Here is a 15,535-nt window from a genome sequence, read left to right as displayed (position 1 = left end):
GTGTCTGTCACTCGCATAAATGCAATGGCAAGGACCCATTTTTTAATTTCTCTCTTGCTGTGTAGAAGTTTTTGCGGTGTGTCCCTATAAGTTTTGAAGCTGCATAAATGTTTGGGGCCGGTGCTCACATGGCCATCATGATAGTCGCCCTCTTAAGAAACAGTTCTTTCTTGCTCCTGGGTTTCTTGATGGTAAAAAGAGTCTCCTTGAAACCCACCAGCACTGGATTCTCTCACGTCTCAATTTTGAGCCCACGCATGTAGCCATCATTCATCACATCCTTCATGATGGATTCCTTTGTCTCGTTGTCAAGGCCTCTTGTGTGCTGTTTGAAACATGTGACAATACGCTTTGCAATAGCTTGGCGTTTTGCAATAATCGGACGAGATGGATATTGGTTCTGACTTTCCTTGAGCTTTCGACGATACTCTCTCTTTCTGCGAGCTTCATAACTTCTGGCAGCAAGCCTTCTACATTTTTCACACTCACAAATGCCGGCATGGTTTGCACATGCTCCAAAACCTGAGGGAGCTTCAACACATGCTGTTCCATCTATTATCCCTGCTCCAAAACTTGTCGATGCCCCAATCAATTTTGTTTCCATAGATGCATTCTTGTTTCTTTCTCCAATAAACCCATTACCCGAGGGTGCTAGAACCAATGTTGATCCAATGCTTGAGGCTGCTCCACTCGATGCGGCTGCCATGTAGACCAAATTTAAGGTCCTATCGCTTGTAAGGTCAAGACGTGGCTGTCTTCCCACCATGGCCTTCTTGATATGTGTCAAAGAGTGCACACTAACCACTCTTCCTGCAATGTATAAGTTGTAGTTGTAGTTGTAGTTGTAGCTTGAAACCTCCTGCTTCACTACCAACACCCTCTGTGCTTAGCTCGAAAAGATGCTCTAGCTGCTTGCCAATTGGAAAACAAAAGCAAAACGTCTTCTCTGCAAAACCTCCTGCAAAACTCCCCTTCTGTGTTTGTCTTTGCCTAGAAAATAAGCTTATGTGCAAATGCTCCTGCAAGACTACCAACTTTGTAAGAAACTCCCATTCTGTGTTTGGTTCGTAGAGAAGCTTCTGTGCAAATGTTTCTGCAAGACTATCAATGCTCACTCTCCTGTGCTTGGTTTTTGTGCATGTAGAGAGAAAGAGAGAAGGAGAGAGCAAGGTGTTTGTGCATGTAGAGAGAGAGAGAGAGAGAGAGAGAGAAGGAGAGAGAGAGAGAGAGACATCCGACTAATTTTGTTTGAAAGTTCTCCAGGGGCATGGAGGGAACTATGGAACTACGAAACTGCCAAAGGTCGTGGGAATATTTTAATCATAAATGTCCACGCTTTGAAACTTTAATGTTTTATTTAGAACTCTTCTCTTGGTTCTTGCTTTGATATGCAAGAAGCTACCTCTCCACCACCAATGTCCGGGACATAGGTATTTAGTCCACCTAACCATGCACACACCCTACAACTTATTACACGTTTAGTAAAATAACATTAGAAATGGCATCTTTTACAATGTAGGTAGCCTGCTAAGAAGCAGGTATCAAAAGGAATCGGCACTTTAACCTAAAGTTTGCAAACCACATTCCCCACAACGTGGTTCAAGTAATACTCGTCCTTCAGGGCAAACCTTACCATTATCATGAGTGTCAACGGAAAATCATACCGCCTCTTTTTTATAAAAGTCAAACATTAAGCTAATTAGTATCATGTCATGCCAGCCATACGAAAGTAACAAGTATCCAATAATCCCCCTTTATTTAGCTGTCAGCAAGCTCAAACTACCCGTTTGTGTGTGTTATATTTTCCTATTAGCTATACAAAACAAGAAGGAAGAATCTCTCAATAGATCAACAAGGATCTTTGCTGTCAGCAAGCTCAAACTACCCGTTTGTGTGTGTTATATTTTCCTATTAGCTATACAAAACAAGAAGGAAGAATCTCTCAATAGATCAACAAGGATCTTTGCTTGCAACAAGCTTGCATTTGGGGGTGTAGCACCAGGAAATCCCACATTGTGAACCTCGTTAATGCCACTTGAATTATGTGTGAGTGTGTGTTCTTTATGAGCCAACATGCAGGGCTAAGCTCTCCTGCAAGTGCACGATGAACATATGCAATTGCAGAATACATATTACTCCCAATCTTATCATAACAATAATGCTTATTGTAAGTAGTATGTACTAATTGAGGTAAGGCCACCTACCTATATTAAAGTGAACTCACCAAGCCCTCTAATTGAGCAGAGTCAATGGTTATACCATCACATGAGGCCACACAATTTCCTAGCATTTTCTTAGGAGAAAATATGGACCAGTTCCTATGAAACCTCATAGACCAGGTTCCCATAATCACTTTGTATTCTTCAATGAAACCATCCATGGTTACATTCAGTAGGTATAAACCTTCTCCCATGTTACTGTTAGAGTATTCAAAGTTGTTATGAAATCATTGCCAAAACTCCAAAAATATCTATTAATGGCCTATGATAGCCCACCACTACTATCTTTGTTGGTATTTGTTTGCAGCTATCCCATAGATTTCAGCATGATTGACGAATTGCCAATAAAATAGTAGGGTACGAGTGATGTCCGATATTGTGACAATGTGTGTGTGTGTGTGTGTGTGTGTGTGTGTGTGTGTGTGTGTGAGAGAGAGAGAGAGAGAGAGAGAGAGGGAGATGAAATAAAATGTTATATCAATGTCTTCAAAAGTCCAAAATGACCTATGAGACCAAAAGGTTAATTCATAACCTATGCAAGAGAGGCTACATCCATTATATTATGTCTTCAAAAGGTAAAAATTGATGGGTTTCAAGCCCTAGTCATGGTTGTCCAACTTGTGTGGGAAATACTCCTATGGTAGAAACTAATGCAAACCACTCCTTTGTGGAGTTTGCATGGTTACAAAAGGATAGGCTAATATCATTCAAGGGACTCTATGTACGTAGAAGCTTTTTGATAAGGAATATAGCGCACGAAATTTTTCCCTTTGTCAAAGTTCTTCTTCTTCTTCTTCTTCTTCTTCTCTCTCTCTCTCTCTCTCTCTCTCTCTCTCTCTCTCTCTACCCTTCTTTGCATGCTTCCTCCCATGGCATGCCCTCATCGCCATCCTCTAAATCCAACCATCACCTAACAAAAATGACCTTTGAGACCAAAAGGTTACATATGTGAGAGAAAATTTTTTTGTACCATGCTTTGTCTCATACTTCTCCTTAATTTGGATCTCTAGATGTAGTCAATGTTTGGCGCTTGGCCATCAGATACATCTCTATGATGTACCCTTGGATACATCCCATTTGTCAGCATTTATGCACTACTTGGTTTGGATTTTGGAAGGAATTATGTCTTACGTTGATCTGACACTTGCGTTCTTATGTTGAGGAGGTAGTGAGGCATCCACTTGCATGGAATGCATATGTGACAAATGCAAAAGGTTGTAAGCTAGGTGAGAGAACTCACATTGATTGGGCTAGATGGGATGAAGGGCCAACAAGCTCCTTACACAATTCGTCCAATGCTTCCTTGGTTGAGTCACATCTTATTGGGGAAACCTACAGGATCTGTAGAGGGGCTAGTGCCCATACGAGAGAGATTTTATACCCAACTGGTATGCCTTCATCGAGGGATAGACTCATTTACCCTCACATCAAGGATGGAGGGTGTAATTTGATCCTCTCTAAGTAGACCCGAATTGTTTGGCAGTAGGAGACTCTAATCTTTAGCACCGTTGTTTGAGATTGGCCATCATGAACTAACGCTACATCAAACTGGATATTTAGGATGAGGTTTCACCTAATCAACACACCTGACTACCCATTGGTAGCATGTTAGAGCCGACGGTAGGCTCTTTCCATAGGAGATCATGTGTCGACCCTATTCCCACTATTGAGGAGGCACCACTTTGGAGACTATGGAATTGGCAAGGCAAGCCCCTTGTTCAATTGGACTGGGATCTTGGAGAGTGGCACAAGCCTTTGTTGAGTGATAAGGAAGCCCATCTATCCTCTTTTGAGTACATATCCTCCCTTGGGAGGAGGATTCTTGAGAGATTACCCTTCCCAGACATTTATGCAAAACTTATACATTTTCACTATACGTCAAAGTTGTGGAAACATTTATATAGGGTAAGAGTTCTTAGTGCCCGACCCAACATGGTGTGGGAATACACCCTTGTATGGGAAGGAGGCCACGAGGAAGGTCAATTGAATTCTACATTTACAGGTCCAAAGGGGATCGCCACCTTCTACTGCAACTTTTTTTCTTCTTGGGTTGCGGCCGCCGTGGCCAGAGCAGACCACCATCTCTCTCCATCTCTCTCTCTCTCTCTATCTCTCTCTCTCTCTCTCTCTCTCTCTCTCTCTCTCTCTCTCTCTCTCTCTCTGTGCACTGTTATCACCATCGGAGGCCTTGGAGAGGTTTGCTTTCCCATTAGGCATCACTATTTTGGGCTTTTTCCCAATTGCGTTTATCAAAGAGGGGTTCTCACGTTTAAACTTCATGCTTCGAAAAAGTTTGCAATGCCTAGTCACCGAAACAAAGCCATGGCAAGCATGGTGGATCAAAGGTGCAAGATTTCAACATATTTTTTCTTGGTTTTTATGAGTGTTGTATAAATCCCATCTCATTTCAAATTCAAAGAGGCCAACACAATAAATTGACAAAGTTATATACACTCAAGCAAGGCTTGAGATTCAAGAAGCAATTGCCAACAAGTATAGCAGTGTAATTTTCTTTAAGTTTGGATGTGGGATGGCCAAAGAAATCAGGAATGTTCTCTTCAAGGGAGTAGTACCAGGGGAATTTTTACGCTTGTAAGTACGTTCAAAATAGAGTTTCTATTTTTTTATTTGATTCAATTGTCCAGGTTGAATGAGCACAGCTATTTAACACCAGCGGTAGCATCCCAAAGAGTGCACGATGCATGCAAGGTAAGAGGGAGAAGAAGAGCAGACACATAGTGTTGGTGGAGCTCTCAGTGAGAATTGGGAATTACCTCAATACTCCTTATTATTCTATATGATCAAAAGAATAGATAATGTTAGTACAATCAGTGTGATGGGTGTCACTACAAGAGGTTGTGTGCTCTTGTGACGCTGTTAGCGACGGAAATACACTGGGTTTTTATAACCCCTGGCGTCGCTTAAACCGTCGCTACGAGAGCGTCGCTATAGGCATCGCTATATGTGTCGCTATATGCGTCGCTATATGCGTCGCTATAAGCGTCGCTATATAGGGACGCATATAGGGACGCCTATAGCGACGTTTACACAGAAGACTATAGCGACGCTCATAGCGACGCTACAGAGCCATAAATAGCGACGCTTATAGCGACGCCCGAGAGAATTTTTTTTTGGTGGCAGGGCATTCAATGCCCTGCCACCCATCAACCATATTGTACTTGATTCACTTTTAAAAAAAAGTGCAAAGGTAGATAATAGACCCAAAATAGTCACCCACAAGACGCATTGTTTGCAAAATTGACAATTGTACACATCATAAGCAAAATGAATTGATTGGCAAATGTAATAATGACAATTGTACAACATCATAGGCATAAAGAATTGATTGGCAAAAGGAACTGCGGTGATAAATGTAATAATATACATGGTTCAAAAAGACGTATAAAATCCGTCTCATGATACATAAGCTATGAGAAACCCTAAACTAATGCTATCTAGCTACGGCTAAACTGACGTCGTCTAGTCAGACGTCTCATCGCGTCCAAGCGGCGTATCTGTCGGATTCTGCAAAAAAAGACAATAAGACAGCTTTCAGTAAGTATAAACATATAACGACATTTATAAAACAATACAAAAAATAAAAAAGAGTAAACCCTAATACTAACCATGCCGCCGCGAGAACTGAGAATGTCCATCAGGGCGTTTAAGCCCTTCCTGCCTGCGTACTCGCGCTCGTACGGTGTGGGATCACGTCCTGTCATCGACCACTGTCAAAACATACAAAGATTTCATTATGTTAGAACTAAAAAACTCATAAACCCTAAACTATCGAACATGCATAAAGAGCAATGTGAAAACACTTACAAAATCGGCCTCAAATGATGCCCATCCACCGCTCCCCAAGTGGTGCGAGCTCCCTGCCTCTACTCGCGCTCTGGCTGCATCCTTTTGTTGCTTCCACTTGTCGGGATTCTCGCGCGCTGCTTTCTTCGCATTCTTCCAATCTTCTTTGGCCAGCCAATCTGGCCTGTTCCACCCATTCTTGATTGCTTTTTGCACTTCGGAACGCTTGTGTTTGCAGTATTCGCGCATTCGAATCTTCATCAGGTCCTCATTGAAGCGTTGATCCCGTGTTGGAACAGGAAACTCATCATGAAGTATGCTGATGACTCTGTTTTTTAAATCACTTGGTACTTCACTCCATTTGTTTAGTATGTAGTGTCTAAACAGCTGAGAGCAAAGACCACACATGCGCGAGATCACCTTCTTGCCGTCATCATCCATGATGATGCCGTCGCTGATGTCGACGGAGTAAGGCAAGCCCTCTGGCCGGTGACGCGTGAACCTGGGTGTCCCGGCAGGGGTCTCTAACGGCGTGTCGATGGGGGTACGGACGTCAGGTGTCTCCACCAGCGTCTGGGCCCCGAAGCGAGGAGTGTCGAGTGGGGTGGCTCCTGGCGGAGTAGGTAGAGGTGTGTAGCTTCTAGGAACAGTCAGTCGTGAAAAACCTGGCGTAGATGGCGATGCTGTGGCTGGTGTGGGGGCGGGCAAAGAAGGGGAGGGTAAAGAGCCTCGTCGAACACGAGGCGGTGTGGAGGCATCGGTGGCGGAATCCCCACAACAACCGCCACCGCCACCACTAGAGCGCCGGTGTCTAGACGAGTGTGAAGCTCGTCTCGTCAACGCCGAAGCTTCGGAGCGCGCCGAATGCTCCGAAAGAGAGGGAGATGCGGATGGAGTAGGAACGCGCGATGATGCGCCAGAGTGATGACGCTCCACGTACCACTGTCTCTGCTGCGGTGACAAAGAAGAAAGAAACTCCTCATCATCCATACCTGCATTAAACACACGAATATTTAAACTTAATATTGAATGAATAGAGTAGACAATGACGCAAAGACCATTAAATATAATGACGTAATGACGCATATAAATACAATGACGCAATGAATCGAGTGATAGAAGAGGCAAGTCGAAAACTCAGAATTTTCAATCAAAAGATGTGAGCGCGAGTAGAAAAGAGCGTTATACACCATGGAAGGTACTTAGAGAGCCAGAGCTTTTACAACACGGAGCAAAATTGTTCAAATACAATATTTGTGGCTTTAAGAGATCTCTCTCTCATCCTCGCATAACTCAGCATAACTTCCTATATCTATATAGAGCTCTCCGTTTAAACACATATCCTCTGTTTCATTTTGTAGCTCCTCTGCATGCACCCCATATAGAGTAGTAGCATCTTGATGCTCGTCTGGCACCACCGCAGCGGCTTCTGATTGAGCATCTTCTCTGATCTCCTCCATTGATGTCGTTGTGATTGGCACATGGTAGCCTTCATACGTCCTTGCACTACGAGGGGCTACCTCTATGACATACCACCAGTTTGATGTAGACTTTGTAGGATGAAATATTACCTGCCAGAGCCACATAACTTACATGAGAGCTTTCAAGCACATAACTTGTAAAAGGGGGATGTTAACTATTTATATACTTACTTGTTCACAATGCTCGGGTAGTACGAAAGTGTCTCTTAGGTCAGTCCATTTCTTAGTAGAATCCACCTCAAGAAAACCAGACTCTCCTCTACGCACAGTAGCGTTGCGACCCTCCATGATTATCTTGAACCATTGCACGTCGAACAAGTCGACAAAAAATCCTCTGTAATCGATCCTCAAAATCTCTTGCAGCGTGCCGAAGTAAGTGAGTTCCGCCACCACAGGATCTGCATCAGAGGAACGTCGTCGACTAGACTGTTCAAATTTTGCCATGATTCCACAATCTTGAGTAAAACGCTTTTTGTCGATTCGTTCCACCCTAAAATGTCGACCTTTACACCATGCTGCTGTGTATGACTTATACTACAACGAACAAAGATTATGAGTGGCTGTTCAAACGTTTATAAATAAAGTCACTTGCTAGTCGTACATTGCAAACTTACCTTGGTCGCGCAACCCCGAGAGTACTCCCACTCTTCTTCAGTAACTTCGTCACCGCATTGTTGTGCGCTTTTCAATTGGTTGTGCAACCATCTTAAGCTCATGAAGGTTGGTAGGCTCTCCAGAACCGCTGGATAGTGCATCGGTGGTCGTCTTCCCCGTCTCCACTCGATTCGTGCCCTTTGTCGCTCTTGCTTTGCATCCTCATATTGTGAAATCCACTTTTGCATCACTGGATTGTGAAGCATGCAAAATCGGTTGATTTTAGCCTCTAGATCTTCCGTCATCTTCTTCTCAACACCGAGATTGCACATGACAATCCCAGATATGCGCTCATCATCTATGGTTCGCCATAGCGTGTCCCGGGATTTATCAAATCCGTCTAGCCACTCTCCAATGTACACTAGGGACTCTGATAGCAACCAACCTTCTGCCATGCTACCCTCCGGACGTGCCTTTTGACGCACATATCCCTTAAGCGTTTTCATGAAACGCTCTAAGAAGAACATCCATCTGGAATGAACTGTGCCAGCTATTTCCACCTCATCAACTATGTGAACAAGAAGATGCACCTGAATGGTTAGCATTGTGGTAGGAAAATGTTTCTCAAACATGCACACAAGCTCCGCAGCATTTAGTTTGGCGAATGGTATGGAGTCTACGTTGATCTCCTTTTGTGAGATCCATTGCACCAGCTTTGCAAGTTTGTAGATTGTGTTACGGATGTCGAGAGACAAACATCCCTCAATGGCAACCGGTAAAATAAACTGTAAAGTATGTGCAGCAATGATATTAAAGTCCACATTTTATGCAATGATATTAAAGTCCACTATGAACGTACCTGACACATTTTATGCCAATCGTGTGACTTCAAACCGGTAAGCTTTCCTTCTTTAGTAAAACACGTTTGGAGCGAGTGCATTACGCCAATGGGGGTCCGCAAAGATCGAATGGTCTCTTTTACTTTGCGTTCTTGTGCATTACGCCATCCATAGCCAGGCCTAAGCGCAAATTTCGAGCTTCCCTGGCAAAATCCGACCATGTTCCATCTATATGTTTCCACGCTACGCAATCTGCAGGAATTCGTAGCACACCATCCGAAGATTTATTCTCCTCATGCCATGATGCTAGGGCGGCCATGGACTTACATTCGAAGAAATGCTTGATGCGAGGAAGCAGAGGGAAATGTCGCAAAACCTTTTGTGGAATTTTTGTCCCGTGGAGATCTACTCGATATCTTTCGGAATCACATTTTGGACACTTCTCCATGTCTATGTATTCCCCTCTGAAAAGAATGCAGTCATTAGGACAAGCGTGGATAGAATTGTAATCCATCCCCAAGTTTCGCAAAATCTTTCTTGCTTCATCTCGGGAATCTGGCATCACATTGTCAGTTGGTAGTATGTGCTCTTTCAGCAATCTACACAACATAAAAATATGATACAGTCGTGTAAAAATCTATCAGATCATTATACATTTAGAGTTCTATTAAAGTAAACTAATTGTAATAGATCACCTGAAAAGCGCTGTGACGCTAGTGTCACTCCATCCAAACTTTGCCTGCATGTTGAGAAGAACTAGGAGTGCTTTCAATCTAGACATACGTGCTCCATTATACAATGGCGTATCGGCTTCACTTTTCATATCATCATAGATAAGCCTTTCTGAATCCATGATCCTCTCGATCATTTCATCAATCTCGGGCTCAAACATTGCCTCGTTGGGAATGTGCTATGCATGATCATCCCCCGAGCTGTCAGAGGCTACATCTTGTGGCCTCACATATGCTGCTTGACCAAAGCGCCTGCGAACACGTCTATTGGGTTGCAAGATTGCTGCTTGTTGGCCAGCGTCAGAGTCCGACGAGTTATAATTGGCAACAACTCGATCTATAATAGATGGATCGAACTCGCCAAATTCGCGAACGTGCTGCAAAGAAACACGTCTTGTCCGTCGCACAGCATGCTTGCATTGATTACAAGGACATAAGACCCTCGTTGAGAGATAGGTGTTTCGGTTGGACGGTCCCACATCCTCGTCGCTACTCATAATGAGGATAAAAAACTTATAACCTGGACAACAAATTTAATATTCTATTGGCATTCTTCGTCTTATCTCTCTCTCTCTCTCTCTCTCTCTCTCTCTCTCTCTCTCTCTCTCTCTACCTCACATTCTCTAGTCATGTCCAATCCCCGCACACCTCGGTCTAGAGGTGCACGGAGATCAGAACCACCGGGTTATAATCTCGTCTTTATTGGTCAATACCTATATTTGTGGGTACAAGAAATCTACACACCCACGTCTACATGATACTGCCTGTAGTGGACAAAACCCCTTTGCCTCTTCTCTAGCTGTAGCACTTCACTTCATCTTAACATCTTTTCACAGTAGATCTTTTCACTGTTCGTCTAACTCTAAACCCTAAACCGTAAGTAATTCTTGCGTGGACTCGATCTAACGTAAATAAGCGTAAATCTAAATAAACGTAAATCTAACTAAAAATAAAGCTAAATCTAATTTAACGTAAGTCTAATGACTAGAGGTTGTCTAGATGGTCATTGTGTCGGGGATGTAGTGACTCTTTCCGCCCTGAAGATCCACCTTCTTCCCTATCTTCTGAAGACATTTCACCAGTACTAGTTTTGGATCGACGGAGCCCACCATGAGTGAAGGCAGCAATACCCTATATTCCATTGAGGGCTTTCTTCACCCGCTTCATGCAGGCATCGCAGTCTATGGAGACCTAAATCTAATCTAATATAACGTAAATCTAAATCTAGCTTAAATAAACGTAAAACTAGTTAAAAATAAACCTAAATCTAATTTAATGTAAGTCTACATATAACCTAATTTTTAACGTCTTTTAAGATAGTTTCCTACGACGTTATAACTCTCTTCTTCTTGTGTGTGTGCGCGTGTGTGGATGTGTGTGCCAATAAAAAGAGATAAATGGTATAACCTTTCTATCACCCATGCCAAGTATGATAGATTGATTATGCCATTTCCCTCTTGAATAATAGGTCTTGAGTTCAACTCCTCGTCGGCTAGATCTTTAGGTCTTTTAATTTTAATTAGTTTCCTACGACGTTAAATTAGTTTCTCTCTCTTTCTCTCTCAATGTGTGTGCGTTTTTTTGGATCGTATGCATGTTTTCTCTCTCTTTTACTCTCTCAATGTGTGCGTTTTTTGTTTATGCATGTTCTCTCTCTCTTTTCCTCTCTCAATGCGTGCGTTTTTTGTTTATGCATGCTCTCTCTCTCTTTTTCTCTCTCAATGTGTGTGTGCATTCTTTGTTTATGTATGTGTGTGTGCATTTTTGTTTTTGTTTGTACTCTCTCTCTCTCTCTCTCTCTCTCTCTCTCTCAAAAACACTATGTGTGTGTGTGTGTGTATGTGTGTGTGAGAGAGAGAGAGAGGGAGAGAGAAAGAGGGGAAGGGAACATGAGAATGAGGAGAGGGAAGGAGCATACCTGGCTCTCCTTCCTCTCCTCGTGTGTGTGTGTGTGTGTGTGTGTGGAGAAGAAAAAGAGAGAGAGAGAGAGAGAGAGAGAGAGAGAGAGAGTGAGGGAGAGCATTACCTGCTCCTTGCTTGAGGGCGCCAAAAAACTCAGATCTGAGATCTGAGTTTTTGGGCGCGCTCGGTTATTTTTTTACCCCAGCCGGCGTCGCTATGAGCATCGCTATAAGCGTCACTATGAGCGTCGCAAATTTACAAAGAAATTTGCGACGCTCATAGTGACGCTTATAGCGACGCTCATAGCGACGCCGGGAAATTTTTTTTGGAGCGTCGCTAATATGAAGAGCCTCTTGTAGTGTGTCTGGTCAGTTGCTTGAACCCTATCTATCTCCCACTTGAAGGCCAACGTGGCCCAAGTGGCCTATGTATGCACATTTTTACAAACATGAAGCATCCAAGTGGCTTCACCCTACACCCATCATCTCCATGCAATGTGCAAACCACTCGGAGGGTAGGCTCTTTGTGAGAGCATCTGCAGGGTTGCCATATGTATAAACCTTGACCAGCTCAATGCGCTTGCTAGCCAATATGTATTGTATCACATGATAATGGACTTCTATGCGTTTTGACTTGGAATGAAACACAGAATTCTTTGCTAATGCAATTGCACTCTAACTATTACAATGCAACACTAGAGTTTGTGTAATGCCAACATCTCCCACTAGGCTAACAATACAACTTCCTTGCTAGCATCAAAAAGTTCCACATACTTTGCCTCGATGATGGAAGATGATGTGCAATTCAAGAGACATGATCTCCATGCACAACTACTTCAAAAAATAGGAATACATAGCCATATGTGGACCATCTAGAATCCACACAATCCCCATAATCCGCATTCATGTAACCCACAATGGATGCATCATTGTTCCTAAAGCATAAGCACTTGTTTGTCATACCTTTCAAATATCTTAAAATGTGCTTCACCACTTGCCAGTGCTTCCTGTTAGGATTTAGCGTAAATCTTCTAACCACTCCCACTACAAAAGCAATGTCTTGTCTCATGGCTATCATGGTATTCATAAGTGACAACTACTAAAGAATATGGCACCTTGTCCATTTTTGCTTTCTCAGCATCATACTTGGGAGCATCATTCTTGCTAAGTTTTTTATATGCCTACATTGGGGGATTCAATGTAGCCTTCCCCTCATACATATTGAAACATTGCAAGACCTTGTGGATATACATTTTTTGAGACAACTCCTGTATTCCACGTTTTCTATCCCTCATTATATGCATACCAAGAAAGTGATTTGGATCTCCCAAATCCTTCATAGAAAATTGCATGCTAAGTGACTTCTTCAAGATGGCAATCTCATCTTTGAACTTCCCAGCAATGAGCATATCATCAACATAGAGCATCAAGATAATAAGTGAACCATAGTTCAACTTCTTGGTATACAAGGAGTGATCTTCCTGGCTCCTTACATACATTAGGAAGAAGATGGGGTCTAGGAGGGCCTCTTTATTTGGCAGTTTAAGGGAGTCAAAGCTCTAGTATTAAGAAAGAAATCAAAGGGCAGCTTTTGATATCAAACAGGCAAAATGGCTAGTTTATTTGAATTCAAATTTTCTCCCCAAAATGAAATTTAAAATCTAGCAAGAAAAACGATATCATGTAGCATATCTATGGAAAGAGCTCAACGTGTAGATTACAGAACTATAATCCCCACTCACACAAACTAAAATCAGAATAGTGTAACATAAGGATATAGCCAAAATGTTGTAACTGCTTCATTCTCTTTTGAATCATATGACCAATCCATCTATGCCACAACTAAGTAGAAGGAATCTCAGTTATATAGATAGAATTATTTTCCACAAAAAAGAGACATACAAGGAATATAATGAGCCAAAATTTTGGCCTTTGAGCATGAACCAAGTTACCTTTTCTGATTATCCAAGATCCATTGCCAAACATTGTAGTGTATCCAAGATCATCAACTTGTCCTACTAAAACCAAGCTCATAGTTATATTTAGCACATGTCTATTAACACCTCGCAGTAGCATGAACTCGATATCGTTGTGCATACTCAACTTCACATCTCTAATGCCATATATGTCAAGCTGATGAGAATCCATGGATCAAACCACGTGCACCCACATGTGCACTATCATCAAAATCCTCAAGTTCCCAAAGCAAGGAAATTAATGCATTGGATGAGGCCCTAACAAAGTTCCCAAAGAAAATGATGGCCTACATTGTAAGTGTTTACACTAGCCCAAACCATACAGTTTTGAGTCAAGACTTGTAGGATTTCTTGCATCAGATTCCATCTTTATGAGCCCCATATAGTTACCCAATGTAACCCATGTTAGACTTCCTGATCAAAATCCATGCTCTATTGTGTAAGCTTCAGATTACGGGGGTGTCTCTTGGGGTAAGCCTTAGCTTATACTTATAGTGAGAACACTCCCTAAAAGCCAAGCATGCAAAATTTAAGTGCATAGTCACATTTTTTCTATATATTTCATAAAGCCTCACACATGCTACTCATTCCCTGTACACATGCTACACACTTGATAGCCACATGTTTCTTGTGGCTATCAAGTGTGTGGTAATGTGAGCTACTTGTGGTAGCTCACATTACTTGCCATTTCCACTTGTAGTGTAGATCCATCCAATCATTGATTGCACTTCTCCACATTGAGCCTATAAATGGCCAATATACAAAGCTTGTAACTCTCTCAAATTTCTAATCAATCAAGAAAGTATTATTCTACATTGTGTATTGAGTTATCATGCTATAATTTACTCCTAATTATCTATTGGCTATGGTGCCACCATGAATGCCTCATTTTACAAAGGCAAGTTTGTTTTCAAAGATGTTGTTAGTGCTTTGCTCACAGAAGAGATTCGATGTTAGTCTCTTGACATTCGTGGGCATGGTGATGCGTATATGGCAAGTGGAAGTAACCATAAGAATAATCAAAGGTAGAGAGGTCATAGTCACAATTGCGGTCATTCTCAGGATTTCAAAACTACACGTAGCAAGAGTCATGGACATGGCACAAGGAACAATGAATGCTACCATTGTCACAAGAAAGGACACATGAAGAAAGATTTTTGTTTATTGCAAAGAGGAAAAGGTAAAGCTATTGTCGTAGGCCACGCACCTCCTAAAAGTAGTGTGAAGATTGAAAAGCTCAATGTCATTGAGTCTCCACATGTTGATGTTGCTTTTGACATGCCACAACTGCTAGATGTACTAGTCTTGACTTTTGATTTGAGTCTAGAGGCATTGTTAGCTCTCGATGAATAGTATGTGCAAAATTGGATCATTGACTCAAGTGCTAGTTTTCATGTTACTCCTCACAAAGGAGTGTTTCTTCAGTTATGCTTCCACACATGGTTTAGTTAAGCATGTCTTAGGTGCATATTAATATAGCTCAAGCTGGGTCACTACTTATGTAGGGTTATGATAGAAGCACATTTTGGATATGTGTATGTTAATTTTGGTGCTTCAATCATGGGGTGGTCTTACCAAAGTACATTGGCAGTGTCTAAAACCCCTTACAATCTCGAGATTAGATATGACACGCATAACACAAATTATTACACTTTTCTATAGGATCTTTGCTAACTCAAGTTTTGCATACAATATAATTATTACCAAAAGCTTCAATACTTTGATGCTTAATGCTTAAACTATGCGATCGTTGCACTATCTTGAATGTGTTTTGGGTGCCCTTTTGTTACCTTATGAAAATTTGCCTTTGTTAAAACCTGTTTAATGTTTGAAGATTCTTGTTACTCTACTACTACGCTATGTGAAAGCGAGGCCTAAGAGCCTAAAAGACAAACCAAGGTATTTCAAGGTCAAAGATAGTGAGTTTTCATCAGAACATGACCTTTTTCTTAAGAGGCGTGAGGCTTAATTTTGTGTGGGAACATGGGCG

General features: G+C 42.0%; 1 protein-coding gene across 1 annotated transcript; it reads right to left on the bottom strand.

The window, feature by feature from the left end:
• Positions 1-232: 232 nt before the first annotated feature.
• On the bottom strand, positions 233-766 carry LOC147439441 (uncharacterized). Its single transcript, XM_086484318.1, has one exon. The coding sequence runs from the start codon at positions 764-766 to the stop codon at positions 233-235; it is 534 nt and encodes a 177-aa protein (XP_086340444.1).
• Between the last annotated feature and the right edge of the window lie 14,769 nt (positions 767-15,535).

This window comes from Adiantum capillus-veneris, chromosome 16, assembly GCF_014529385.1.
Source record: "Adiantum capillus-veneris isolate H3 chromosome 16, ASM1452938v2, whole genome shotgun sequence".
In the NCBI taxonomy this organism is placed as follows: Eukaryota; Viridiplantae; Streptophyta; class Polypodiopsida; order Polypodiales; family Pteridaceae; genus Adiantum; species Adiantum capillus-veneris.
Note: the sequence above shows the minus strand (reverse complement) of the source record. Positions and strands in the feature narration are given on the sequence as shown.